General features: G+C 39.3%; 1 protein-coding gene across 3 annotated transcripts in view; it reads left to right on the forward strand.

Annotated features, from left to right (window-relative positions):
• Positions 1–27589, forward strand: part of OSBPL1A (oxysterol binding protein like 1A) — a 231032-nt gene that overhangs the window by 71431 nt on the left and 132012 nt on the right. For 2 of the 3 annotated variants that reach the window (XM_023207765.2, XM_026456023.2), the window contains exons 8-14: positions 5018–5076; positions 5178–5222; positions 6419–6492; positions 6607–6670; positions 9074–9172; positions 12328–12450; positions 20407–20488. In XM_023207765.2, coding sequence (XP_023063533.1) covers positions 5018–5076; positions 5178–5222; positions 6419–6492; positions 6607–6670; positions 9074–9172; positions 12328–12450; positions 20407–20488 — 546 coding nt within the window. Of the gene's footprint in view, positions 1–5017; positions 5077–5177; positions 5223–6418; positions 6493–6606; positions 6671–9073; positions 9173–12327; positions 12451–20406; positions 20489–27589 lie in introns of those variants that run through there. The other variant, XM_023207766.1, reaches the window with a different exon arrangement.

The following is a 27589-nucleotide window of genomic DNA, read 5'->3' on the forward strand; positions in this document are numbered from 1 at the left end:
GGTTGGAGTGCAGTGGTGTGATCTTGGCTTACTGCAGCGTCCACCTCCTAGCTTCAAACAATTCTCCTGCCTCAGCCTCCCAAATGGCTGGGATTACAGGTGCGCACCACCATGCCCAGCTCATTTTTATATTTTTAGTAGAGATGGGGTTTCACCATCTTGGCCAGGATGGTGTCTCGATTTCCTGACCTCATGATCCACCCGCCTCGGCCTCCCAAAGTGCTAGGATTACAGGCATGAGCTACTGCGTGCGGCCTCTTTTTTTTTTTTAAATAGATAGTCTCGCTCTGTCGCCCAGGATGGAGTGCAGTGGTGTGATCTTGGCTCACTGCAACCTCTGCCTGCGAGGTTCAAGCAATGCTCGCACCTCAGCCTCCTGAGTAGCTGGTACTACAGGCATGCGCCACCGCACCTGGCTAATTTTTGTAATTTTAGTAGAAATGGGGTTTCGTCATGCTTGCTGGGTGGGTCTCAAACTCCTGGTATCAAGCAATCCACCTACCTCAGCCTCCCAAAGTGCTGGGATTACAGGCATGAGCCACGGTGCCTGGCCTCTTTGTGTATTTTTTATTGTTTTTCATTCACTCATCTGTCTCTTCTTTTGACAGTAGTGCATTTAAAAAAGTTTTTTAGATAGTATTGCACTTTTGATGATTATAATGTTTTAATGTGTGAGATTTCCCCTTACCATTTTTAAGGATTTTCTTTGACATCCTTATCTGTTTATTCTTCCAGATGGCATTTAAAATAATTTTCTGCTCTTCATTGGGATTTAATTGAAATTACATCCTATGTAAATTAATTTAAGGAGAATTGGCATCTTCATTGAGTTTTCTCATTAAGGGACAAATCTTTGTTATGCAAACTTTTAAATATTACATCATTCCTGTTTTTCACTGTATTTTGTTGTGGTTGGTAAGAGAGGTAGTGTATTTTTTAACTGGTAATGGAACCCATCTAGATTCCATCTAGGAGGCTATTTCATTTAGTTCAAAAGCATTTTATTGAATTCTTACTGTGTGCCAGGCATTTTAGGCATCGAATACAGAAATGAGGTCTCTGGCCTGGAATTTCATCTAGTTGGCAGGAGCTCAGAATTTATTTTTGGTATCAGGGCAGAATTCTATGAAAGAAATCATAGTGTTGTCTATCTCTCTGCCTAAAGAAATAATTTCTCCAAAGTGCCCTGTAGATATAATGAAAATAACACAGAATTGGCAGTCCTTTGTAAGACATGTTCCTATGTGCTAGGCAGAAAAACTAAACTGAATATTCATTTTTTGGTTAATGTTTTAAAAAGATTTTTTCCCCACTGAAGAATTAATATATCACCAGCCCTGGGTTCCCCATCAGCAGCTCTATAAATCTTCCTCCAAAATAAATCTTAAAGCCACATATAAGGCCGGGCGTGGTGGCTCACGCCTGTAATCCCAGCACTTTGGGAGGCCGAGGCGGGTGAATCACATGGTCAGGAGATGGAGACCATCCTGGCTAACATGGTGAAACCCTGTCTCTACTAAAAAAAAAAAAAAAAAAAAAAAAAAAAAATTAGCCGGGTGTAGTGGCGGGCGCCTGTAGTCCCAGCGACTCAGGAGGCTGAGGCAGGAGAATGGCGTGAACCCGGGAGGCGCAGCTTGCAGTGAGCCGAGATGGCGCCACTGCACTCCAGCTTGGGCGACAGAGCAAGACTCCATCTCAAAAAAAAAAAAGGAAAAGCCACATACTTCTCTCTATATTAAAATGATCTCCATTTTACTACTGACCTTCTAGTCCAAACCACCAGTATCCTTTACCTGCACTATTGCCATCTCTTTGTAATTAGCCTCTCTACATTTCTTTTGCCCATGTTTATAAGCCATATGGCACAGCCAGAGTGACCTTTTAAAAAAAAAAAACATGGAAATTGTCAAAGCTTAAGAAATCAAATAGCATGATTAATTGATGAACCCATCACCCTCCTCCAGAACTTAGCAATAATGGCAACTCTGTATCTCTTCCCACTCCCTGAATTACTGTGAAGCAATTCTAGACATCATGCCGTCTCTTTCTTTTTGTTTTTTAAAAATTTATTTGTTTTTCTTTTTTATACCCTGTCAACCCAGCTTTTCCCAATTCTGGGAAGAACTGGAAAGAGACGGCCTGCCATGCCATTTTATTTGTACATACCCAGTGTTCCGTAACTAACTGTGGGGCCACGTCCCCATAGACCCATTGTAAGTTGAAAATACACTTAAGGCCAGGTGCAGTAACTCCCACCTATAATCCCAGCACTCTGGGAGGCTGAGGCTGGTGGATCGCTTGAGCCTAGGAATTTGAGACCAACCTGGTGAAACCCCATTCCTACAAAAAAAAAAAAAGAAAAACCCACAAAAATTAGCCAGGTGTGATGACACGTGCCTGTAGTTCCAGCTACTAAGGAGGCTGAGGTGAGAGGATCACTTGAGCTCAAGAGGTCGAGGCTGTGGTGAGCTGTGATAGTTGAAAAACCATTAAGTCAAACTGTTGTAAGTTGGGGAACATCTGTAGTTCAGTATATTAGTAAAAAATAAGGGCACCCTTTAAGAAAAACCACAAGCATGTGATAGTTGCAAAACTGTGCACCTATAAAAACCATTGAATTTGTGCAGTTTAAGGGAATAAATTGTATGGTATGTTACTTTCTATCTCAATAGGGATATTAAACAGCACAATAGCATCATCCTATTAGTAATCTAGTAATTTATCAAAATCATGAAACAGCCAAAGTTAATATTTTCCCAGTTATTTTTATTATTATTTTTATTATTATTATTATTTTTGAGACAAAGTCTCACTCTTGTCCCCCAGGCTGGAGTGCAATGGCACGATCTCGGCTCACTGCAACTCCGCCTCTCAGGTTCAAGTGATTCTCCTGCCTCGGTCTCCAGAGTAGCTGGGATTACAGGCGCCTGCCACCATGCCCTGCTAATTTTTGTATTTTTAGTAGAGATGGGGTTTCATCATGTTGGCCAGGCTGGTGTCGAACTCCTGACCTAAGGTGATCCGCCCACCTTGGCCTCCCAAAGTGCTGGGATTATAGGCATAAGCCACTGCACCCAGCCAATATTATAATTTTTTAACACTTTAATAGAGTTTTAAACATGAGTCAGATCATGTTACTCTTACTTAAAACCCTTCAGTGGCTTTTTTTCCTATTTAGAATAAAACTCAAACTCCTTATGCTGGCTTACGAAAGTCTGGCCTACAAACCCCTTGTGTGATGTGGCTTCTGTGTGCCTCTCTGACTTTCTCTTGCCTGCTGAATTGTTCCTACCTCAGAGCCTTTGCATCAGCTGTTCCCTCTGGTAGAATGTCCTTCCCTGTATTTTCACAAGGCTGGATCCTTCTTTTCAACATAGACTCCCTTCCTCAAAGAGGCCTTCCCTGATCAACCCCTCATTTTCCAATCTAAAGTGGTATCCCAATCACTCTGTCAAATCATTTATTTAAAAAAGTGTGGGCTTACCGTGGTTCATTGTCTGCTATGTCTTTTAAAATTAATTTATCATCTGTCTTTCCCGGCCTTCAGTGCTTTCCCATCCCCCCAGTATTTTTTCTGTTATGTTCACTGCTGAATCCTCAGTGCCTAAAATAGTAATCGGTACATAACAGACCCTCATTAGGAGATATTCATACAAAAAAAAAAAAAAAATTGCCAACACATACCAGGTGTTTGGTATTTATAAAAATAGTAAATAGTAGTATTTTAAACCAACCCCACACCCCTTTTTGTTTTTAGAGACAGAGTCTCACTCTGTCACCCAGTCTGGAGTGCAGTGGTAGCCGGGACTGCAGGCACATGCCACTGTGCCTGGCTAATTAAATTTTTTTTTTTTTTTTTGGTAGAGATAAGGTCTCTCACTATGTTACCCATGCTGGTCTTAAGCTTCTGGCCTCAAGCCATACTTCCACCTTAGCCTCTCAGAGTGCTGGGATTACAGGTGTGAGCCACTGCGCCTGGCCTAAAAAGTTATCTGATAGAATATATCACCTTACTGCATAAACAGTTCCAGAGTTCTCATTGATATGTTGTTTTGAAAGAACTGTTCTAATTTTCATAGGTAGCTTTTGTTTCTCTAATAATAAGCTATTTGAGGTTAGGAGATGGTTTGATATATTTGTGGGTTTTTTTCTTTTCTTTTTTTTTCTTTTTTTGCCTTTTGTCCTTCATTTAATGTCCGGCTCACTTCAGTACTCAATGAATAACTTTGATAAGACAAATTCCGTTTTTGTTGTTGTTTGGCAAAACGTGGAATGTGCATGTGTAAGGTTGGAAAAACTAACATTGATAGCTTGCTGGCTTTATTCTCCATTGTCACTGTTTTCTTTTGTCCTAAATTGTGGACCATCACACCCTCAGCTTGTGAGCCATCTCTGCTCCCCGTTATGCAGCATGGCGGCTGAAGTGTAGCTGGGGTCAGCTACAGTAGACCCCAAATTTGTGATTAGTTATGTATCTTGAGATGAGGGAAAATCCTGAATTATCCAGGTAGACCTATGTAATTACAAGGTTCCTGATAGGAGGGAGGCCTGTATAGAGAGAGAGAACAGAATGCTGGCAGCAGAGGTTGCAATAATGTGCTTTGGAGATGGAAGAGACCCCATGTAAAGTCATGCAGTTGGCTGATAGAAGTGGAAAAGGCAGGAAACTGTTTCCCTTAGAGCCTCCAGAAGGAATGCAGCTCTGTCCACATGTTAATTTCTGCCCGGTGAAATGGATTTCAGACTTCTGATCTCTGAAACTGTAAGATAATAAATGTGTATTGTTTAAGCCACAAATTTGTGATTCATGATAATTTGTTGCGAAGTTAATCTGATTTCCTGGCTTAATAGCGACCAAAAGGGAGGTCAGCAACCTCTCTCTGGTAGGTAATTTTTGGGGAAAAGAAAAAGATATAGGCAATAGAAAAATGAAGGAATATTAGATGCTGCAGTTACAGCATTGATGGTTATAGTACATTTAAGATGTTGATGGCTTTTTTCTTTGTATTTTACACAGATCAGAAACCTCTTGACCTTGCCCAGGGTGCTGAAATGAAACACATTCTTGTTAATAAGGTACAGAGTAATGAATTAAATTTATCTAATAATTTTTAGAAAAAAATTTTGAATGTGTGAAATATGTAGATGCATTTTTCATGAAAACATGTTTTTGACAGGTCATCTACAAAGCACTGAAACGATATGAGGGCCCTCTCTGGAAGGTAGGTTGGGGTGGTTTTTTAATTATATAACTGTAAAGAATAATTCTCAGGTGCTCTATTTCTGTTTAAAACTTTTTAAAAATCATTTCTGAAGTATATGTGATTTAATCGCTCTTGGATCTTATAATGTAAACCACTTATTTTTTATTTTTAGTTTTAGTTTTTGAGACAGAGTCTTGCTGTGTCGCCCAGGCTAGAGTGCAGTGGTGTACTCACTGCAACCTCCCCTCCCTGGGTTCAAGTGGTTCTCCTGCCTCAGCCTCCCAAGTAGCTGGGATTATAGGCGCCCATCACCGCGCCCGACTAATTTTTGTATTTTTAACAGAGACAAGTGTTCACCATCTTGGCCAGGCTGGTCTTGAACTCCTGACCTCATGATCCACCCGCCTCGGCCTCCCAAAGTGCTGGGATTACAGGTGTGAGCCACCGCACCTGGCAAACCACTTTTCTACTATTGGATTTCAAGAGGCTTCCACTGGTTGTAGCAGTTACTTTTCTGTCATGGTCACTTTTAGGTGTTTTTTTGGTTTTGATGAGTCACTTTTAGGTGACTAAGTTCTTATGAAAAGGAATGGGGGGAAAATACATTTTTTTCTTGCTAGATCAAAGAATTACAGTATTATTTTTATTAGGAACATCAAACCATGGAAGACTTAGAAGAAAATTGATATTTGAATTATCACGTGGTACATATATAAAATTTTTCTGGTCCTAATACTTGCTACATTTTAGAGAATCCTGTTTTCTAGAATTAACCATGGAAGAGCACATAATTCTTTTGCATTTGCACGCAATCCCTTTATCTATTTATGTATCTGTATGCTTATATTGTATAAGATAAATTTAGGATAATTTTCTTTTTTAGACATTCATTCATGACTTTGAGGAAATTGTCTTTGAAGCCCACAACTGGTATATTTTCTGTAAATAATCCCTGAACAGTTTTGTCAGAACCATAAACTGTAATCATCATTGATCTTATCAGTATGGCATTTCTGCTGTTCCTGTCACCCTGTAGTGGTATGTTTTCATTACTGCACTTAGTACCTAAGTTCATGTTTGATCATTTTTTTTTAATGTTCAGTACTACTGTCTAAAGACTCAAATATGACTGTCATCACTTAATTACTTTTTATCAGTCAACTATTTGAATCTAGATGTGTCAGCTTGGGAAATCTTTGTTATTTTTCCCTTAGAGTTCAAGATTTTTTGGCTGGAGATTATTCTGGGTAGTGTTAGAGCATGGAGTCCTTTCGTGGTATAGGAAACAGTAAGTATTATGATCTTTACACTTAACAAATTTCACTGTATAAATTTTGAAATATTAATATTTTTCACTTATCTCTTTTCCTTTTGTCTTAATAATTTCATCTTTATTTTGAAGGCCCGATGCCGTTCATAATATTTATCGCCAGGGATGCAAACACCTGACTCAAGCAGTATGCACGGTAGGATGAAACATGGATCATTTGCTCCTCTGTGAAATCAGTTCTTCAAGTGACTGACCCAAATCATTTATACAGCCTTGTAAAATCTTGGGGTTCCGTGGAATGCTGTAGAAAGCACTTGTATATATTTTTATTTGAGAACAAGTAACGTCGTGGCATCTCCATTTTGAACAAAATTTTAAAATATAGTCAACTTTTATTTATCTCCATGTATTATGGAATGAGAGATGGATTGTCCAAAAATATTTGTCAGATTTACTCAGGCTTATTTGATTGTGAAATATCCTAGTACATGCACTTGAAAAGAATGTGTATTTGGCTATTATTGTTGGTTGTAGGGTCCTATCAATATTAATTCAGTCATGGTGGTTGATAGTGTTCAGATCTTTTGTGTCTTGGTTTTGCCTAGTGGTTGTATCAATTGGTGAAAGAGGGATGTGAAAGTGTCCAACTATGCTTGTGGAATGTTGCATTTCCTTCTCTGTTATTGATAACATACTTATGATTGTTGTCTTCTCGATTAATTGATCCTTTTATTGTTTTGTGGCCCTCTTTATCTCTTGTAATACATTTTGTTTCAGAATTTATTTTGTCTGATATGAACGTAACTACTTTGGCCTTCTTATGTTTACTGTTCACATGGTGTCTTTTTCCTATCAATTTACTTTCAGCCTATCTGTATCTTTATATTTATTTTCTGTCTCTTGGAGATAGCATATGTTTTAGTTCCTATTACCCATTCTGGCAATTTTTGCCTTTTAATTAGATTTTTCTTTTGTGAATGCCGTCTACTTTTATGCTTCTTCACATGTAAGGTAATTCTGGGTTTTGTTTTGTTCTTGTTTTTGTTTTTTTGAGATGGAGTCTCACTCTCTCACCCAGGCTGGAGGGCAGTGGCACAATCTCAGCTCACTGCAACCTCCACCTCCCAGGTTCAAGCGATTCTCTGCCTCAGCCTTCTGAGTAACTGGGATTGCAGGTGAACGCTACTATACCTGGCTAATTTTTGTATTTTTTGGTAGAGATGGGGTTTTGCCATGTTGGCTAGACTGGTCTCGAACTCCTGACCTCAAGCAATCCTCCTCCGTTGGCCTCCCAAATTGCTGGGATTATAGGCATGAGACACCACACCCAGCCTGAATGCCAGGTACTTTTGGATGGTACTCTTAATATTATGAATGTTGAGTTCTGGAGATTTTGGATTCTGTTGTTTCTCTCTGTTAAGTATTGTCCGTTGCAGCAAGTCCTTTCCTTGGCTTGGTTTGGATCATGAACTGTGTGTCTTGGGCAGTGGCTCCGGACTCAGTTCAGATAGGTTGTGTTTATATGAGCTGCTTCCATGTGTGTGTGGCTCATGAGTCAGAGATGTGAGTAGTAGACAGAATCTGGGGACCCCCTCTCTGTCTCTTTCCCTTGGGGGATTCCCCTGTTCTCTTTAGTGCTTATGGATTCCCAGGTTTGCTTTACTAATGTCCAGAGACAGGGGTTTCCACTTGTGCCCTTGCTGCTGTCCTGTCACCATGTGGACTGTGCTTAGTCCCAGGTGCAAAACCTGAGGCGTGGGAACTTACTTCCACAGCTCCTTGGCCCCTTTCCTCCAGAGAGCGTGACTCCCTGTCGGAGTCTGTCAGCTTTTGTTCAGGTCCAGGTTCCTCCATGTGATTGCCTTTTCTTCTGTATCCAGGTTTTAGAGTTGTTTTCCGCACTATAAAGGTGTTGTTGCTACACCTTTACACCAACTACAGAGGTGGGGGGCCTCTGATAGGGTCTTGAAGAAATCTACCTTTTTCCATTCTTAACCCATTTATGCCTGGTGTTCCATTATTGGAATGCTAAGCTTGTGGGAGTTATGTATATCCTACTGCTCAAGGTCATCACCAAGGTCTGATTTTTCACAAAACGTTTTGCAACCTCTGGCATAAATGACTTAAAATCCTTTTCATGCCAAATTTTTATTTTAAAACCCATAATTATTTCTGATTCTTCTTACTCTCTCCCTTTTCTCGTTCTTTATCAACCTTATCTACTGCTGATTATTTTATACTCAGCTCAAACAAAAAGGTAATAAAAAATGGGAACTGTGGTAGCTAAACGATTTTATAACCCAAGTGCATATTAAGTTATACTTAAGAAAGGATAAAAGTGAAATGACATACCAGATGAACCAGAGTATTTATGTTGAGTTACTAAGAAGTTGAGAGCCAGACCCGATATAGGTAGACTACAGTGCATTTGATACTTCCACTGTAATCTATTTTTTTTTCCAATTTTTATCTATCAATATTTAAGTGTTCAACTGGGTATCCTTAAGTCATGTGAGTACTTTAAATTTTATGTATAGATAATTTTAGGATCCTCTTTTATGTGAATGAATGTTGTCTTACTGACTTTTTTATATCCAAGGTAAAATCCACCGATAGCTGCCTCTTCTTTATTAAATGCTTTGATGACACCATTCATGGCTTCCGGGTTCCTAAGAATAGCCTTCAACAGTCAAGAGAGGTAATCTTATGGATTCATGTATCTTTCCTAAAACGTACAGGACATTTAAAGACACGGAGAATATAACATAGGTTCAATGGTAACATCCAAAATCTTGTCGATTGTACTTTTTATTTTATTTTTTATTTTTATTTATTTGTTTTTTTGAGACAGAGTCTCACTCTGTAGCCCAGGCTGGAGTGCAGTGGTGCGATCTCGGCTCACTGCAACCCCTGCCTCCCAGGCTCAAGCGATTCTCATGCCTCAGCCTCCCGAGTAGCTGGGACTACAGGCGCGTGCCAACACGCCTGGCTAATTTTTTTTTTGTATTTTAGCAGAGACGGGATTTTACCACATTGCCCAGGGTAGTCTCAAACTCCTGAGCTCAGGCGATCCGCCCACCTTAGCCTCCCAAAGTGCTGGGATTACAGGCGTGAGCCACTATGCTCGGCCTGATTGTACTTTTTAAATGAAGCTTTTAAAAGTTAGTATGTGAATTAGTTATTTATCAAAATGTACCTGCAGGTATTTTCTGTTTGTAATTTGTTTTTCAATTTTAATTCTCTGAATGTAAGGGGCATCCTTTTAATGTAAATGACAGGTCTACACCTTAACTTATAGGTGAGGAAACTAAGGATTGTAAGATTGAAGTGATTTCCCAAGGCCAGGCGGCTTGTGAGTGACAGAACCTGGACTACAAGACACTCATTACAGTGCAGACTCAGCCTTCCTATGTGATAAATTAAACAATAGCAGCAAGCTAGAAAATTGGGATTTACTTGACCAATACTTATGGTGCAGTCACTTAATGGAGTATCCCTATTCTTTTCTTTTCTTTCTCTTTCTTTTTTTTCTTTTTTCTTTTTTTTTTTTGAGACAGAGTTGCTCTATTGCCCAGGCTGGAGTGCAGTGGTGGGATCTTGGCTCACAGCAACCTCTGCCTCCCCAGTTCAAGTGATTCTCCCGCCTCAGCCTCCTGAGTAGCTGGGATTACAGGTGCATGCCACCACACCCCGCTAATTTTTGTGTTTTTAGTAGAGACGGGGTTTTACTACATTCGTCAGGCTTGTCTTGACCTCCTCACCTTGTGATCCACCCACTTCAGCCTCCCAAAGTGTTGGGATTACAGGCATGAGCCACCACGCCCGGCCCTTTTCTTTTTCATTTGTTTGTTTGCTTGTTTGTTTGTTTATTTATATATATTATATTTTTTTATATATTTATTTTTTTTTTTTTTTTTTTTTTTGAGGTAGAGCCTCCCTTGCTCTGTCACCCAAGCTGGAGTGCACTGGTTTGATCTTGGCTCACTGCAACCCCTGCCTTTCTGGTTCAAGCAATTCTCCTGCCTCAGCCTCCCGAGTAGCTGAGATTACAGGCGTGTACCACCATGCCTGGCTAATTTTTGTATTTTTAGTAGAGATGGGGTTTCACCATGTTGGCCAGGCTGGTCTCGAATGTTATCTGCCAACCTTGCCCTCCCAAAGTGCTGGGATTACAGGTGTGATCCACTGCGGCAGGCCTATTCTTATTCTTTTAAATCAAAGCAGTGTTCTGTAAACTTGTTCAACCATTGTGGAAAACAGTGTGGCGATTCCTCAAGGATATAGAACTAGAAATACCACTTGACCCAGCCATCCCATTACTGGGTACATACCCAAAGGATTATAAATCATGCTGCTATAAAGACACATGCACACGTATGTTTATTGCAGCACTATTCACAATAGCAAAGACTTGGAATCAACCCAAATGTCCATCAGTGACAGGCTGGATTAAGAAAACGTGGCCCATATACACCATGGAATACTACGCAGCCATAAAAAAGGATGAGTTTGTGTCCTTTGTAGGGACATGGACGCAGCTGGAAACCATCATTCTCAGCAGACTATCACAAGAACAGAAAACCAAACATTGCATGTTCTCACTCACAGGTGGGAACTGAACAATGAGATCACTTGGACTCAGGAAGGGGAACATCATACCCTGGGTCCTATTGTGGGGAGAGGGGAGCGGGGAGGGATAGCATTAGGAGATATACCTAATGTAAATGACGAGTTAATGGGTACAGCACACCAACATGGCACATGTATACATATGTAACTTAAAGTATAATAATAAAAATAAATAAATAATAAAAATTAAAGCAGTGTTCATAAACATATCTTGATTTTTTGGTAAACTATGTAAGAGGTTAAGTAATCTATTTTCCAAAGTGGTAAACTTTGGCCCTGCAAAGAACCCTAAACAATCTAACTCATGACTCTCCCAACATTTCATAAAATGGTAAGATCTGACCCTGAGTATAGTGTAAGAAAATGAGGAAAAAGTAAGATAGGGTGCTTTTAGGCCAAACATTCTTTTCTGTGAAATCACTGTTATTTTAAAAATAGAGTAAAAGTTAAAGCATCAGGGCAAGTATTGGCTGTTTTAACATGACCTTAGTTTCTTGTGCTTCTAATTTGATTGTAAGTTAGTAAAACTGTGTATCTGGATCCATTACGATATAGTAACTTATTCTGTTAAGTTATAAAATGACAGGTTCTTAATATTGAAAACGAGAACCTATAATTTTTTTTTTTTTTTTGAGACAGAGTCTCACTCTGTCGCCCATGCTGGAGTGCAGTGGCATGATCTCGGCTCACGGCAAGCTCTGCCTCCCGGGTTCATGCCATTCTCCTGCCTTAGCTTCCCGAGTCGCTGGGACTACTGGCACCCGCCACCATGCCTGGAAAATTTTTTGCATTTTTAGTAGAGACGGGGTTTCACCATGTTAGCCAGTATAGTCTCGGTCTCCTGACCTCATGATCCGTCCGCCTCGGCCTCCCAAAGTGCTGGGATTGCAGGCGTGAGCCACGCACGCAGTCACGAGAACCTATAATTTTAAGTGACAAAGTTTTCTCTCGTTATTTAATTTCTGTAATGTGTTTGAATATTAACATTCATGAATATGTAAACTTATAGATGATTTTTTTAAAGTACTAGGAAAAGCTTTTATCCAGACATATCACGAACAAGAGACCCACATTGCTGTTTCATTATTGGTTACTTTGCTTTCCTTTTTGAGGCCATAATATTTATTTCACTAGGTACATTTTATGCTTATGATATCATTGTAATATTATCTCTTTGGAATAAAAATGCTTTTCACTCTCGTTTAAATCCTTGCATGATTTCAGGACTGGCTGGAAGCAATAGAAGAACATTCTGCTTACAGCACTCACTACTGTTCCCAGGACCAGCTGACTGATGAGGAGGAGGAAGATACGGTTTCTGCCGTAGACTTGAAGAAATCCTTAGAGGTAAACAGGAAAATGTAACCTGACCTTTATAGCTATCTATGTCATACAAGTTTTATTAAGAACTTTTTTTTTAAGATGTAAGGTTTTGAAATTATGATTTTTAACAATAGAAATAGTATTGTTATTTGCTGACTTACTTTGTGTTGGTAGTTTATGTCTGCCGTAGTAATACTGTCAAATGCCTTTGTAGATATGTTCTGATGAGATGGACATGTGCCTTAAAGGCACTGTACTTTTTTAGGTGAAACTTTTTACATTGCTGTTAACAGACTGTCATTCTGTTAAAATTGCTGCCAGGACGGGGAGCATGCATAGCTTGACTTGCTGCCCTTTATGACTTCACTGCAGATTTCAGAGTTTAAATAATGCAACCATAGTGATACCTTTCCTGGTCAGTAGGTTTCCTTTAAAACTACTTGTAATCTGTAGCTTGGTTGCTAAGAGATAAGGTTAAGGCATCAATAATGAATGGAGAAGTCATCTGAAGTGACACCAGTGCCTTATCCCTAGAGGATTATCAGCATAGGTAATCGAAATGAAATAGGTGTTTTGAGGGGTCGTCAATTTTCTGGCTGTACCTTTTATTTACATCTTGTATCTAAAAGAATGGGAATTGAGTTTGGAAGAATTAGAACTATGGAATGATGATGAGTTTCAGTCTGAATAATTATGTCAGGATATATGAATTTGCCTACTACCTTTAATTTTTTGTCTTTATAAATTAAATGAGTTGGTGGCAAGATTTGAATGTTTCTAGTTCAACAATTTTAAATGAAGTTAAATTCCCTTATACCTAAGGAGTTTTATCAACTTAGGGACCTATGCATTTAAATATAAAAGGTATTTTGACTCTTTCAATCCCTAATCTTAATTTATGACGGAACATTACAGAATTTGAACTCTCCCGTGTTTGTGGAAGACATTCCCCCGAATTGCTGACAACTCCTTTACCATACTACCTCTGGTTTAAAGCCCAGTGTGTATGTGAGAACCAGAAACAAAATTTTCAGATCAGTGGACTTTGCAAAAGTAACATCTACTACAGCATTTAAATAACATTAAAACTGGGAAAATATGGAAGATTTAATATATATGGCCAAAATTTCATCAAAGAAGTAAAAAAAAAAAAATAAAGATGCTAAATATTTTAACTTTCAGTTGGTATTCCCTAATTGAAAAGAAATCCTTCCCTATTTACCTATCCTCAATAAGAGGTAAATGATAAAACCTGGAAGGATTTACAAAGCATACTAATAGCTTTCCTAGGATTATGATAATTTTAAAAGTTTTTAAGTGGAAGTTACAGGTAAAATAAAGGCATACTAACATACCATTTAAAAGATTTATTCTTTAGCATAATTTTCAAATTTTCAGGTCATCAACCTTGACTATATCTGTCAGTTTATTCCTTATTTTAATGTTTTGTTCACATGTTAACTTCAAAACCATGAAGGTTTTGCCTTTTAGATTTTACTGCACCTAAAGCCAATGAGAGTTTGAGCACTATAGTATTAAGCACGTTTAGCTTTTACATGTTCCTCTCCAACAGAGTTTGAATGCTAATTCTGTAAATCTTTTTTCTTGTCTTTTTTTTTTTTTTTTTTTTTTTTTTGAGACAGTCTTGCTCTGTTGCACAGGCTGAAGTGCAGTGGTGTGATCATGGCTCACTGCAACTTCCACCTCGCGGGTTCAAGTGATCCTCTCGCTTCAGCCTCCCAAGTATCTGGGATTACAGGCCCACAACACCACGCCCGGCTAATTTTTGTAATTTTAGTAGAGACGGGGTTTCACCATGTAGGCCAGGCTGGTCTCAAGCTCCTGACCTCAAGTGATCCTCCTACTTCGGCCTCCCAAAGTGCTCGGATTACAGGCATGAGCCACCACGCCTGGCCAATTCTGTGAATCTTGATTCTGTCTTAACATCTGGAGACTGGTTCAAAATAGGTAAAATCTGAAATGAGCTTTGAAGTGTGTTGAATTATAGCTTGTTAGTAGACTGGCTCCAGGATGCCCTTCATTCTTCGGTTCTTAAGTTCTAGTGAAAGTCAGGGGCCAATTTACCGAAAGGTCTATTCTTGGTACCTATGGACATTCTAAGGGGAATTAGGAATTCTAGGACTGATATACTCTAAAATCATCTGAATTAACAACAAAACTGATTTTATTTCCTTAACATGCTTTTGAATTAGTACACAGACCTATAAGAAATTAGGGAAAGGCTGAGGTAGGAGGATCACTTGTGCCCAAGGGTTTGAGTTCAGCCTGGGCAATATAGTGAGTCCTTGTCTCTTAGAAAGAAAGAAAAAGAGTGAGTCAGTTTTTCAGTACAAACATTTTTCGGTAAACATTGTCTTATACAATATGATTGTATAAGACAAATCCTAGAACTATTGACCTCATGGTTGTTGCTATAATAGCAACTTGAAAATATTTCAGAAATAAAAATTGGAAATTAGTCAAGCACAGTATTGGGATAGAACTGCACGGTCCAATATGATAGCTATTAACTATTCTGTGGCTATTTATACAGGTGGCTATTTACATTTAAATTAATTAAAATTTAAAAATTCAGTTATTCAGCTGGGCACAGAGGCTCATGCCTGTAAACCCAGCACTTTGGGAGGCTGAGGTGGGTGGATCACTTGAGGTCAGGAGTTTGAGACCAGCCTGGCCAACATGGTGAAACTCCCTCTCTACTAAAAATACAAAAATTAGTCAGGCATGGTGGCGGGCGCCTGTATTCACAGCTACTCAGGAGGCTGAGGCAGCAAAATCGCTTGAACCTGATGGGGTGGGGCGCACAGGTTGCAGTGAGCTGAGATGGTGCTCCTGCGCTCCAGTCTGGGCAAAAGAGGGAGACAACTAAAAAAAAAATTCACATATTCATTTTAACTATATTTAACTACATATCAGCCACATTTCAAGTGCTCAGCAGCCACATGTGGCTACCACAATGGACAGTAAAGATATAAAATATTTCCAGCACCATAGAAAGTTCTACTGGACAGCGCTGGGATAGGCTCTTAGATGCTCTGGGTGGTACTAGCAAAGTGGGGGTTTTATTTGTTGAAGATGTCTTGATTCTGTAGGATCTGAACTGCTTCTGTGTTACAAGAAGTGATGAGCAGGCCAGACATGGTGTCTCACGTCTGTAATCCCAGTACTTTGGGAGGCTGAGGTGGATGGATTGCTTGAGCCCAGGAGTTCGAGACTATCCTGGGCAACATGGTGAATCCCCATCTTAAAAACAATTTTTTTTTTTTTTTTAATTTTGAGGCTGAGGCTGCAGCAAGTTGTGGTCACATCACTGCACTCCAGTCTGGGCAACATGGCAAAACCCTGTCTCTACTAAAAATGCAAAAATTAGCTGGACGTGGTGGCCTATGCCTGTAGTCCCAGCTACTTGAGAGGCTGAGGTGGGAGGATCACCTGAGCCCAGGAAGTGGAGGCTGCAGTGAGCCAAGATCACACCACTGCACTCCAGCCTGGGTGACAGATTGAGACCCTGTCTCAAAAAAAAAAAAAAAAAAAAAAAAAAAAAAAAAAAAAAAAAAAAAAAGCAGATGATGCTCGAGTTTAATCGAATGAGAAAATAATATAAGGCTTTTCTGATTTAAGAATAAATGATTCCCAAGGCGGGCAGATCACATGAGGCCAGGAGTTCAAGATAAGCCTAGCCAACATGGCGAAACCCTGCATCTAAAAATACAAAAATTAGCCAGGCATGGTGGTGCACGTCTGTAATCCCAACTACTCAGTGGGCTGAGGCACGTGAATCGCTTGAACCTGCGAGGCGGAGGTTGCAGTGAGCTGAGATTGCACCACTGCACTCCAGCCTGGGCAATAGGACCATAGAGCCAGACACTCTCAAAAACAACAACAAAAAAGAATAACTGATTCCCAACTAAAATAAATGTGCAGAAAGTTGCATGTACATCAATGTGGAGCTAATAAAGATTGGTACATCCATGTAAGAATGAGGCAGATGTATATATACTGATATATTTAAAATATACAGTTAAGTGAAAAGGACAAGGCATAAAATGATGTATGAAATATGATACTACTTGTGAGAAAAAACAGGGATGTACACATATATATTTGTGTAGACTTAGATCATTCAGGAAAGATGAGAAATTAGCACTTGTTGCTCTGCAGCTGAGAAAGGTGCAAAATAAGATTGTCCGGTGTGTGAAGGGGAATTACTTTTCTCTATATATCCTTTCATTTTTTTGTGTGTTTTATTTTTACTTTACGTAAATACATATTGCAAAGTGAAACACTAAGAAAGTTAGACAGCAGGGGCATAATAATCGCCAGATGTCAGAAGGAATAAATGTGCTTTTGGGTTGACTTAGGAAAGATGGAGTATGGGTTGTTTTTTTTTTTTCTTTTTGAGACAGGGTCTCACTTTGTCATCCAGGCTGGAGTGCAGTGGTGTGATCACAGCTCACTGCAGCATTGACCACCTGGGCTCAAGTGATCCTGTTGCCTCAGCGTCTTAAATAGCTGGGACTATAGGCATGTGCCATCAAGTCTGGGTAATTTTTTTCATTGTTGTTTCTTTGTAGAGATTAGGTCTCGTTATGTTGCAAGGGAGGTCTGGAAATGCTGGGCTCAACTGATTCTTTCACCTCAGCCTCCCAAAGTGCTGGGATTACCTGAGTGAGCCACCACACCTGGCCAGAGTATGGGGCTATCTTTGAAGTGGATTTGGCTGGAGTTAGCAAGACTGAAAGATAAGTGCTAGGACACCACTACTTGTAATAGTGGCCATTTTCTGCAAAGAAGAAAGTGATTAGAGTTCTACAGTCTATTATTTTTAAAGTTTGAAGCATTATTGAAATATAATGTCTGCAGAAAAAAGGAATTCACTTTATGTCTTCAATTTGATGTATTCTGACAAATGTATATTGTCTGTGTAACCACCACTCCTATCAAGATAGAGAACATTTTTATTATGTCAAAATGTTGTTCCCTTGCTGCTCTTCCCAGATAATACCCTCCACTTCCATCTCTGGCAACTACTGACCTAATGACACTGATACAATGACAATGTCATTATAAGCATAGTCAGTTTTCCTGTTGTAGAATTTCGTGTAAATGGAATCATACAGTATGTGCTCTTAGGTGTCTTTTTTCACCATAATGTTGTGTGTATTAGTAGTTTATTCATTTTTATTGCTGAGTAGGTGGCAATCTGCTTCTGTGCTTAATTAACCAAATGTGGATTTTCTGCAGCAAATAACCTGGAATTAATTACTTCTCTCCTAGCCTATGCATTCCTCTCTAGCTATTCACCCCCTTGATATGCATTTTCCAGCTGCCCTGTAGGTTAGGGGTCATAAGGTAATTTAACATCAGCTTAACTCACAAAACCAACAGCTAAAATTTTGGTTTCTAAGCAGGAGACCTGTGTTGTAAATGTGGCATAGGTGCTCACCTGGGGTAACTTCCGATCCCCTAGGCCCCTGGACCAATGGGTTTAATCCTTGCTCTTGTGTGCTTTCTCCAGATAACTTGGGCAAAGTTAAAATACTGTTAAACTTTAGGTATTATAACATTGCTCATAGTGAGATTCCATTTATGTAGAATAAATAAATAGAAATTAAAACTTAGAAAGAGTCCCTGTATTAGTTCGTTCTCATGCTACTAATAAAGACATACCTGAGACTGAGTAATTTATAAAGGAAAGAGGTTTAATTGATTCACAGTTTCACATGACTGGAGAGACCTCACAATCTTGGTGGAAGGCGAAGGGGGAGCAAAGGCATGTCTTACATGGCAGCAGGCAAGAGAGCTTTTACAGGGGAACTCCCCTGTATAAAACCATCAGATCCTATGAGACTTGTTCACTATCATGAGAACAGCACAGGAAAAGCCCACCCCTATGATTCAATTACCTCTCACTGGGTTCCTCCCACAAAACGTGGGGATTATTGGAGCTACAATTCAAGGTGAGATTTGGGTGCAAACACAGCTAAATCATATCATTTCCTGACATAATGTCAATGGCATAGAAGTCAAGAATGAAAAACCATTTGGACTCTGCAAAATATTAATAAGAATTAACTTTCATAAATTGATTTTTAGTTTTTCAAAATATAAGTAGTAGCAACTAAGCAAATGGGAGACCATATTATGTTTTATTATATTAATAACCTCTGTTCTTTTTAGTATCAGTTAAAAAGCACTAAGTTGTTTAGAACAAAAGACATAGTTTGTACCCAACTTAAAACAGTATGTGTAGATTGAATCTTCTCCAGCTGACCTCTTATGTACCCTTTAAAACAAGTAAATCATCGATGAAGGGAACTTTTTAGTAACTGTTAGATGACAATATGTTTCAAGGGAAGATAAATGTGATTCATGTATTTGAAGATGATGCTACAGAAGGTATTTCCTGCCTTTAATTATTACTTCAGGACAGATTCATAGTCTGCAGTTGAAGCCATTGCTTACTTTTATGCCTCTAGCTTACTTTCATCATAGAAAGGAGAGGATAAAACAGTCTCATTGACTTGCACATAAGCATATTATTAAATATGTATAGAGCAAAAATGATGATTTTCTATTAATAAATCATGAGTGATGCATTTGGTTGCAGTGCATGTTTCGGTGCCTCTAGATAAACTTTTTCCCTGCCCCTCAACCTGTAATCACAGGCTGTGTCTGGAAAAATTATCAGGCATATATGGTGTTTTAAATTGCATGGTGTAGGTATTCTCCCCGCTCTCCCCACCAAGTGAATTATACATAGGTGTTGTTAGAGCCCTCAGAACAAAGGAGAGTAATACAAATTTTGAAGAGAACATTGCCTGTCACTAATGTGATAACATGAATAATTCTACTGTGGTTGCGTTGAGCTTTGTAAGCACTAAAAAATTTATAAGGTGAAATAGGAGAAAAGAGTATTTACTATTTACCTATGCCACCCTGACATACTGATCTACAGTAAGTTTGATTTTGGGGGTGCAAAATGTTTTGTGATGGGTTAGCTGAGATTAGGATTGTAAAGTAGGGAAGTTTCATAAGGCTAAAGATACTACTCTACCTAAATGGGATTTTACTGTTTATAAGGTCAAGATTCTCAGAATAAATATTTTCTATTTTGATAACCAAGCACATTTACAATGATAATTTTCTTGCTTATTCTTCCCACCTCTTTAAAGGGAAATGGTATATAAAACTATCTTCAAAATGACATTTTTAATATAATACATGGATTTGACTCATCTTTCATTTTGGATTTCTAAATCTGCACTAAGATGGGATGCAACTTTCATCATGAAATTCTATATTTATGGTTTTTTTTTTTTTTTTTTTTTTTTTTGCCTTTAGGGATCTAAAAGTGTAGAACTTTCAAATTACAAGGAAGAATGCTTTCTATACTTGACTTTACCTTATTTTCAGAAGCTTTGACACACTAAGAAAATGTCCTTTTTGGTCTGATGATGTGGGGGCTGTATGCACTTAGATTGCTGAACGAGAATCAGTTTGTGGTTTCCAAATGTTAGGACCATCTGGAATTTTTTGTTTTTTTTTGAACAAAACAGTTTTTAAAATACATTTTTAAGAAATGCATTTTATAATTTCTTGATGAATTTCATCAGGCCTACTAAAAGTGTTAATAAATCAGAGAATTTTAATTCCTCAGATGTACATGGCGTAATGAGATAGTAATAGTAACTGATGCAATTGTATGGTATCTACACAACAGATGTTGAATGTATTTAAAACTTAAGAATATTTATTTTTACTTTATACTTGATTAACTAAATGTTATATTCAGTTTACAAGAAAATTTTCTCTCACCTTTTTTTTCTCTGTAAGACATATGTCTCTATTACGGTGTATCAATCTATGTACTGAAAGTTTTGGTAGCGACATTAAAGCATAAGTAATGTAAAAATCTTTTATTAGTTTGTTTCAATTTTGTCTTTTCTTTTTTTGCAGAAAGCACAGTCATGCCAACAGCGACTAGATAGGGAAATTTCCAGCTTTCTCACAATGATTAAGGAGTATGACATGGCTAAAGGTAAAGAGACAAACACTATCCCTAAAATCACTCTTGAACACATAGGTATTGACCCGTTGTAGTTTTGTTTGACTTCATTGTTAAATAGTTTTTGGTTTTGAATTCAGAGTTATATTTGATAAAACTATTTTGAAATTCTAAAAGGGCATTTTAAAGTTTCTACTCACAGAGGATGCCTGCTTTAGAGGTTAATAATGTTTTTATTCTTTTTTAAAAAAATAAAGTTAATGTTTTTGGCCTGTAAATTAATTTTGGCTACAGAATGAGAATTCAGCTTATGAATCCCAGAAGACTTGGCTTTTGGAGTCAGAATGTCTAAAGTTTGAGGCCGGGCACGGTGGCATGTGGATCACGTGAGGTCAGGAGTGTTCGAGACCAGTCTGGCCAACATTGTGAACCCCTGTCTCTACTAAAAATATAAAAATTAGCCACATGTGGTGGCATGTGCTTGTAATCCCACCTACTCGGGGGGCTGAGGAGAATCGCTTGAACCCAGGAGACAGAGGTTGCAGTAAGCCGAGATTGTGCCGGCGCACCCTAGCCTGGGCGACAGAGCAAGACTCTGTCTCTCTCTCTCACACACACACACACAGACACACACACACACACATACACACACACAAAGAATGTCTTAGCCTTGAATCCTTACTCTTCCACTTACTGACTGTTACTTTGAACAATACTTTTAACTCTTGCGAGTTTCACTGCCCTCATCCCTAAAATAAATAAGTTGATTGTTTTCAGGCCTTGGCCTGTTATGATTCTACAAACATATATAAGGTCTTGTCTAGCTAATTATTAATCTTCCTTTCAGTAATAACTTTTTATGTCTTCATTCTCTATTATGAATTATCAGGAGTTGACTATAAATAGCCTACAAGGCCAGGCACAGTGGCTCACACTTGTAATCCTAGCACTTTGGGAGGCCAAGGTGGGTGGATCACCTGAGGTCAGGAGTTCAAGACAAGCATGGCCAACATGGTGAAACTCTGTTTCTACTAAAGATACAAAAATTAGCTGGGTGTGGTGGCACATGCCTGTAACCACTACTCGAGAGGCTGAGGCAGGAGAATTGCTTGAACCTGGAAGGCTGATATGGCAGTGACCTGAGATTGTGTCACTGCACTCCAGCCTGGGCAACAGAGGGAGACTGTGTCTCAAAAAAAAAAAAAAAAAAAAAAGTCTACAAATCAAACTTAAGCTTTGAGAAAAAGGTACCTATTCCTGTGTAAATTTAAAAATTATGTTTCTTAAACTCTTAACGGATGCTTAGACTTTAGCCATGATGCATATATAAATGACTTCACTAAAGTATAAATGACGTAGTTATTTGTGAGTCTATGATTAACTTTTTTTTTTTTCTTTTTTTTTGAGACGGAGTCTTGCTCTGCCTCCCAGGCTGGAGTGCAGTGGCATGATCTCGGCTCACTGCAAGCCCCGCCTCCTGAGTTCATGCCATTCTCTTGCCTTGGCCTCCCGAGTAGCTGGGACTACAGGCGCCCGCCGCCACACCCGGCTAATTTTTTTTTGTATTTTTAGTAGAGACGGGGTTTCACTGTGTTAGCCAGGGCGGTCTCGATCTCCTGACCTCGTGATGTGCCCGCCTCGGCCTCCCAAAGAGCTGGGATTACAGGCGTGAGCCACCGCACCTGGCCATGATTAACTATTTTAATCACGTGTTAGTTTCCTTTAGTCGATTCCAAGATTCAGTTTCTATATTTCCAGGGAGTGTGAGGAAATGTTAATATTACAGTAAATGGACCATAAGTATTCTGTATCTGTCCAAGTGTACCTATGGCATCTCTTTACTTCAGTTGAACAAACATATATTTTTATCAGCAGTGATAGCTTTGGGAAGGACAGTGGTTAGGTTATTTTGATTATTAGTTGCAGGCTGGAATATTATATTACTTAGCACTGTTCATTTTCAGTGGACTTTAAGATAATAACAGCATCATTAGGTATAATTCACATAACAAAATTCACACATGTAAAGTGTACAATTCAGTGGTTTTACTCTATTCATAGAGTTATGCAACTGTGACTGTCAATGAGCTTTTAAAACACATCAAGAACTACCACAAAGTAGGAAGATTTAAAAGATGTAGAAACATTTTAAAGATGTAGAAAAAGACAACTTTTAAAAGATGTAGAAAAAGTCCAGTGATATGGAATATGAAGATTAATTCATTTAACCTGGACCAAATCAATAAATTATATTAGAATTAGAATTACAACCAAATTAAGTTTTAAAAAGAATCTTGAGTCAAATCTCTTGTTTCAGATTACTTGTATGTCATTCGTAATGATGGTATGCATATCTGTATTAGCAATGATTGAGCAGATAATTAATCCAACTTGGAGAAACTGAGAAATCAACATTGTTTAGAGATATGCATAATATTGATACCACAAAAGAGATGATTATGAACATTTTTTGAAAAATCAGTACAGATAAACTGCATTTTATATAAATAATAAGTAAATAGGGTTAATACCAAAACCAGAAAAGGACACAACAAACAAGGAAAACTACAGACCAATATCCCTGACGAACATAGGTGTAAAAATCCTCAACAAAATACTAGCTAATTGAATCCAACAGCGTATCAGAAAGATAATACACCATTATCAGGTGGGTTTTGTACCAGGGGTGCAGGGATGGTTTAATATGTGCAAGTTAATAAATATGATATATCACAAACAATTAAAAGTAAAAACCATGTGATCACCTCAGTAGATGCAGAAAAAGCATTTGATAAAATCCAGCATCCCTTTATGTTAAAAGCTCTTAATAAACTAGGCATAGAAGGAACTTACCTCAAAATAATAAAAGCCACAAATGACAAACCCATAGCCAACATCATACTGAATAGGGAAAAATTGAAAACATTCCCTCTAAGAACTGAAATAAGAAAAGGATGCTGCTTTTACCACTTCCTATTCAGTGTAGTACTGGAAGTCCTAGCCAGAGCAGTCAGTTAAAAGAAAGAAATAGGCCAGGCGTGGTGGCTCACGCCTGTAATCCCAGCACTTTGGGAGGCCGAGGCGGGCACATCACGAGGTCAGGAGATCGAGGCCATCCTGGCTAACACGGTAAAACCCCGTCTCTACTAAAAATACAAAAAATTAACCCGGCATGGTGGTGGGCACCTGTAGTCCCAGCTAGTCAGAAGGCTAAGGCAGGAGAATGGCATGAACCCGGGAGGTGGAGCTTGCAGTGAGCTGAGATCGCACCACTGCACTCCAGCCTTGGGGACAGAGAAAGACTCCGTCTCAAAAAAAAAAAAAAGAAAAGAGAAAGAAATGAAGGCATCCAAGTGGAAAAGAGGAAGTCAAACTAGTGTTGTTTGCTGATGATATGATCACGCACCTAGAAAACCCTAAAGACTCATCCAAAAGACTCCTAGATCTCGTAAACAAATTCAGTAAAGTCTCAGGTTGCGAAATCAATGTGTACAAATCAGTAGCACAGCTGTACAGCAACAGTGACCAAGCTGAGAATCAAATCAAGAAGTCAATCCCTTTTACAACTGCTGCAAAAAAATAAACTACCTAGGAATGTGCTTAGCCAAGGAGGTGAAAACTCTCTACAAGGAAAACTACAAAACACTGCTGAAAGAAATCATAGATGACACAAACAGATGGAAACATATCTCATGTTCATGGATGGGAAGAATCACTATTGTGAAAATGACCATACTGCCCAAAGCAATTTACAGATGAAATGCAATTCCCATCAAAATATCATCACAACTTTTCCCAGAACTAGAAAAAAAAAATCTTAAAATTCATATGGAACCCCAAAAGAAGCTGAATAGCCAAAGTAATACTAAGAAGAACAAGTCTGGAGGTATCGCATTATTGGAGTTTAAATTATACTAGAGGGCTCTAGTTACCAAAAACAGCATGGTTATGTTATTAATAAATAAATAAATAAATAAGGCTCTTAGACTAGTGAAACAGCATAGACAACCCAGAAATAAAACCAAATATTATACAGCCAACTGATCTTTGACAAAGCATACAGAAACATAAATTGGGGAAAGGACAGCCTATTTAATTTATATAGCCTTTCCCCAAAATAGGCTGTCCTTTCACCAGTTTATATGCTGGGATAATTGGCAAGCCACATGTAGAAGAATGAAAGTGGATCCCCATCTCTATCTTATATAAAAATCAACTCAAGATGGATCAAAGACTTAATTCTAAGACCTGAAAGCATAACAATTCTAGAAGATAACATTTGGAAACCTCCTTGCTGTCCCCAGATTTCACCCTTCCCCCTACAGCTTCTGCCCCAAATCCTCCCAAAATGTCAGTGGATTGATGTCCTTTGCTGGAAACATCCAGTGGCTTCCAGATCTTCTCACTTGGATTGAGAGACAGAGTCCTTCTAATGACCTGCAGAGCCTTCCAGCCCCTTCCACCTCTCAGCCCCCCACCTCCCAGTTCCCTTTCTGACTCCTCTCCAGCCTCATTGGCCTTGCTATGCTTCAGACAGGCCCGGCTTATGCCTGCCTGGGGCTTTTCATGAGCCGCTCCCTCTTCTGGAAGGCTTTTCCCCTGAGTGGTGTAGTCACTCTCTTCCTTCCTTCCCTAGGCCTTTCTTCAAAAGGTGCCCGCACACAGAGACTTTTCCTGGCCTCCTGCGCTGGTTTGCTCCTCCTGGTCCGCTCTGTCCTGCTTTGTGTGCTGCAGCCTCAGCCCTGGGGCTTCTTGGCCCTCGGACTTGTGATTGGATTGAGCAAATGGGAGGCTCTGTCCGGAGACCCGCGGAGGGACGCGAGGGAAAATCGTTTCAGGGCTTTATCTTCATTCCCTCCAGCCGGACTGTGGTTCCGCAGTGCTGCTGGGTTCCTCTACCTGGCCACTGTCGTCTTCTAGACTTCCGCTCTTGCTGGGCTTAGCCATACTGTCCTCTTCCCTTTCCCGCTCTGTGCCGGGGTGGTGACTGTGTCCTGCACGCCAGTCTCTGTTACTTCAACCCTCCTCACCTTTGTGAGCAATTTCTTCTTCAAATTCTTCTCAGTTAACGTTTTTCTTTTTCCTTTTATTTTTTTTTGAGATGGGTGTCCCTCTCTGTTGCCCAGGCTGGAGGCAGTGGTGAATCTTGGCTCACTGCAACCTCCGCCCCCCAGGTTCAAGCGATTCTCCTGCCTCAGCTTCCTGAGTAGCTGGGACCACAGGCGCGAGCCACCAGGCCCGGCCAACTTTTATATTTTTAGTAGAGACGGAGTTGCACCATGTTGAGCAGCCTGGCCTCGAACTCCTGACCTCAAGTGATCCACCCGCTTCAGCCTTCCGAAGTACTGGGATTACAAGCGTGAGCCACTGTTCCTGGACCTCAGTTACCTTTGGGCAGGCCAGCTTTTCCCAGCTGAGACTCTTAACTGATACCTCGTCCTCTGAAGTTCACTTCCCCTCAGCACGTGTTACCCCCTACCTTGCGGTAGTTTCTCTTTGTTACTTATCAGACTTCCTGTGAGCATGTGTAGTTGATTGCCTGCCTTTCCCACCAGGGTATAAACTTGAGGGCAGGGATTTTTACCTGTTTGCTGATTATCTGTGGTACCTCAACAAAACTTGGCATGTGATGGGGGTCTCTCTCTCCTCTCTCTCTCTGGCTGTCTCTCTTCTCTCTCTCTCTCTCTGTGTGTGATGAATGAGTGAATGAAATGAATGACCTACTTATCTAGCTTAAATTTGTATCTTAGATCTCTCAAACTCAGGGAGAAACAAATAATAAATTTCTGTCAAGTTAGTAAATTTAAAGATTGTACAACTCAAAGAGACCTTTTAGAGACATGAGATAGGGAAGAAACCATCAGAACTGTGGCATATTTTGCATTCTTTTGCCAAGAGGGGTTCCACAGTTAATGCCACTGATTTTTATATTCTACGCCTCTCCCCTGAATTCTGTTTTTTTTTTTTTTTTTTTTTTTTTTTTCTGAGGCAAATCTTTGAGTAATTCTTTCATTGGGGGTCTGTAAGTAGAAGAATTTCTACCTTATCTGAGTCCTTATTTCACCCTCACTGGGTTATAGTTATCTTCCACTAGTGTTTTGAAGATGTGATTGCAACTTCTTCTGACTTCTGATATTTTCTTTTTTCTTTTCGAGACAGAGTTTCGCTGTTGCCCAGGCTGGAGTGCAGTGGCGCAATCTTGGCTCACTGCAACCTCTGCCTCCTGGGTTCAAGCAATTCTCCTGCCTCAGCCTACTGAGTAGCTGGGATTACAGGTGCGCCCGCACCATGCCTGGCTAATTTATTTTATTTGTAGAGACGGGGGTTTCACCATGTTGGCCAGGCTGGTCTCGAACTCCTGACCTCAGGTGATCCACCCACCTCAGTCTCCCACAGTGCTGGGATTACAAGCAATCTCTCTTTTTTTTTTTTTCTCTCCCCTCTTGTTACTGCAAAGATTTTCACTTTGTTTTTGGTATTCTGCAGTTTTATTCTGTCTCTGGGTTTGGATTTTGTTGTTCTGTAGGTTGCTTGAAACTCTGTTGTTAAATTCAAGGATTCATTTATTATCTTGCTTTAAGTTAGAAAAGTTCTTAGCTATTATCTCTTCCAATTTTACTTCATCATTCTATATATTCTCTCCTGCCAGAACTCTGAATAGACATATGTTGAGCCTTCTCGTTCTGTCCTCCTACCTCATTTCTCATTCCATTTCTTTCTGTTGCATTCTGAGTACTTTTCTCAGATCTATTTTCTAGCTTTAGTTTTTCTCAATTTAGTCCGCTTAGTGACTGTATTTTATAATTCTAGAAATTTTAGGTGGTGGTTTTAAAAATGTGTTATTTTTCCCCATAGTGACATGTTTTTTTTATATTACATGCATTTCTAATTTTATCTCTAATAACTTCAGACATATTAATTTAAAGCCTTTTTTCAGAATGTTTTTATACCTCAAGTTGCTGCACAGCTAAGTCTTTTGTTTCTTCTGCTGCATGTCCATCACAATGGGTTGTAACTTTATGGAGAGCTCATCTTCAGTGGAGCTTGTGGTTTTTTTGTTTGTTTTATTTTGTTTTGTTTTTATTTTTCCTGCTTCTTGGGTTTGGAGGTCTCCATAGAGTAGTTTTGTGTGTG

This window comes from Piliocolobus tephrosceles, chromosome 18, assembly GCF_002776525.5.
Source record: "Piliocolobus tephrosceles isolate RC106 chromosome 18, ASM277652v3, whole genome shotgun sequence".
Lineage (NCBI taxonomy): Eukaryota > Metazoa > Chordata > Mammalia > Primates > Cercopithecidae > Piliocolobus > Piliocolobus tephrosceles.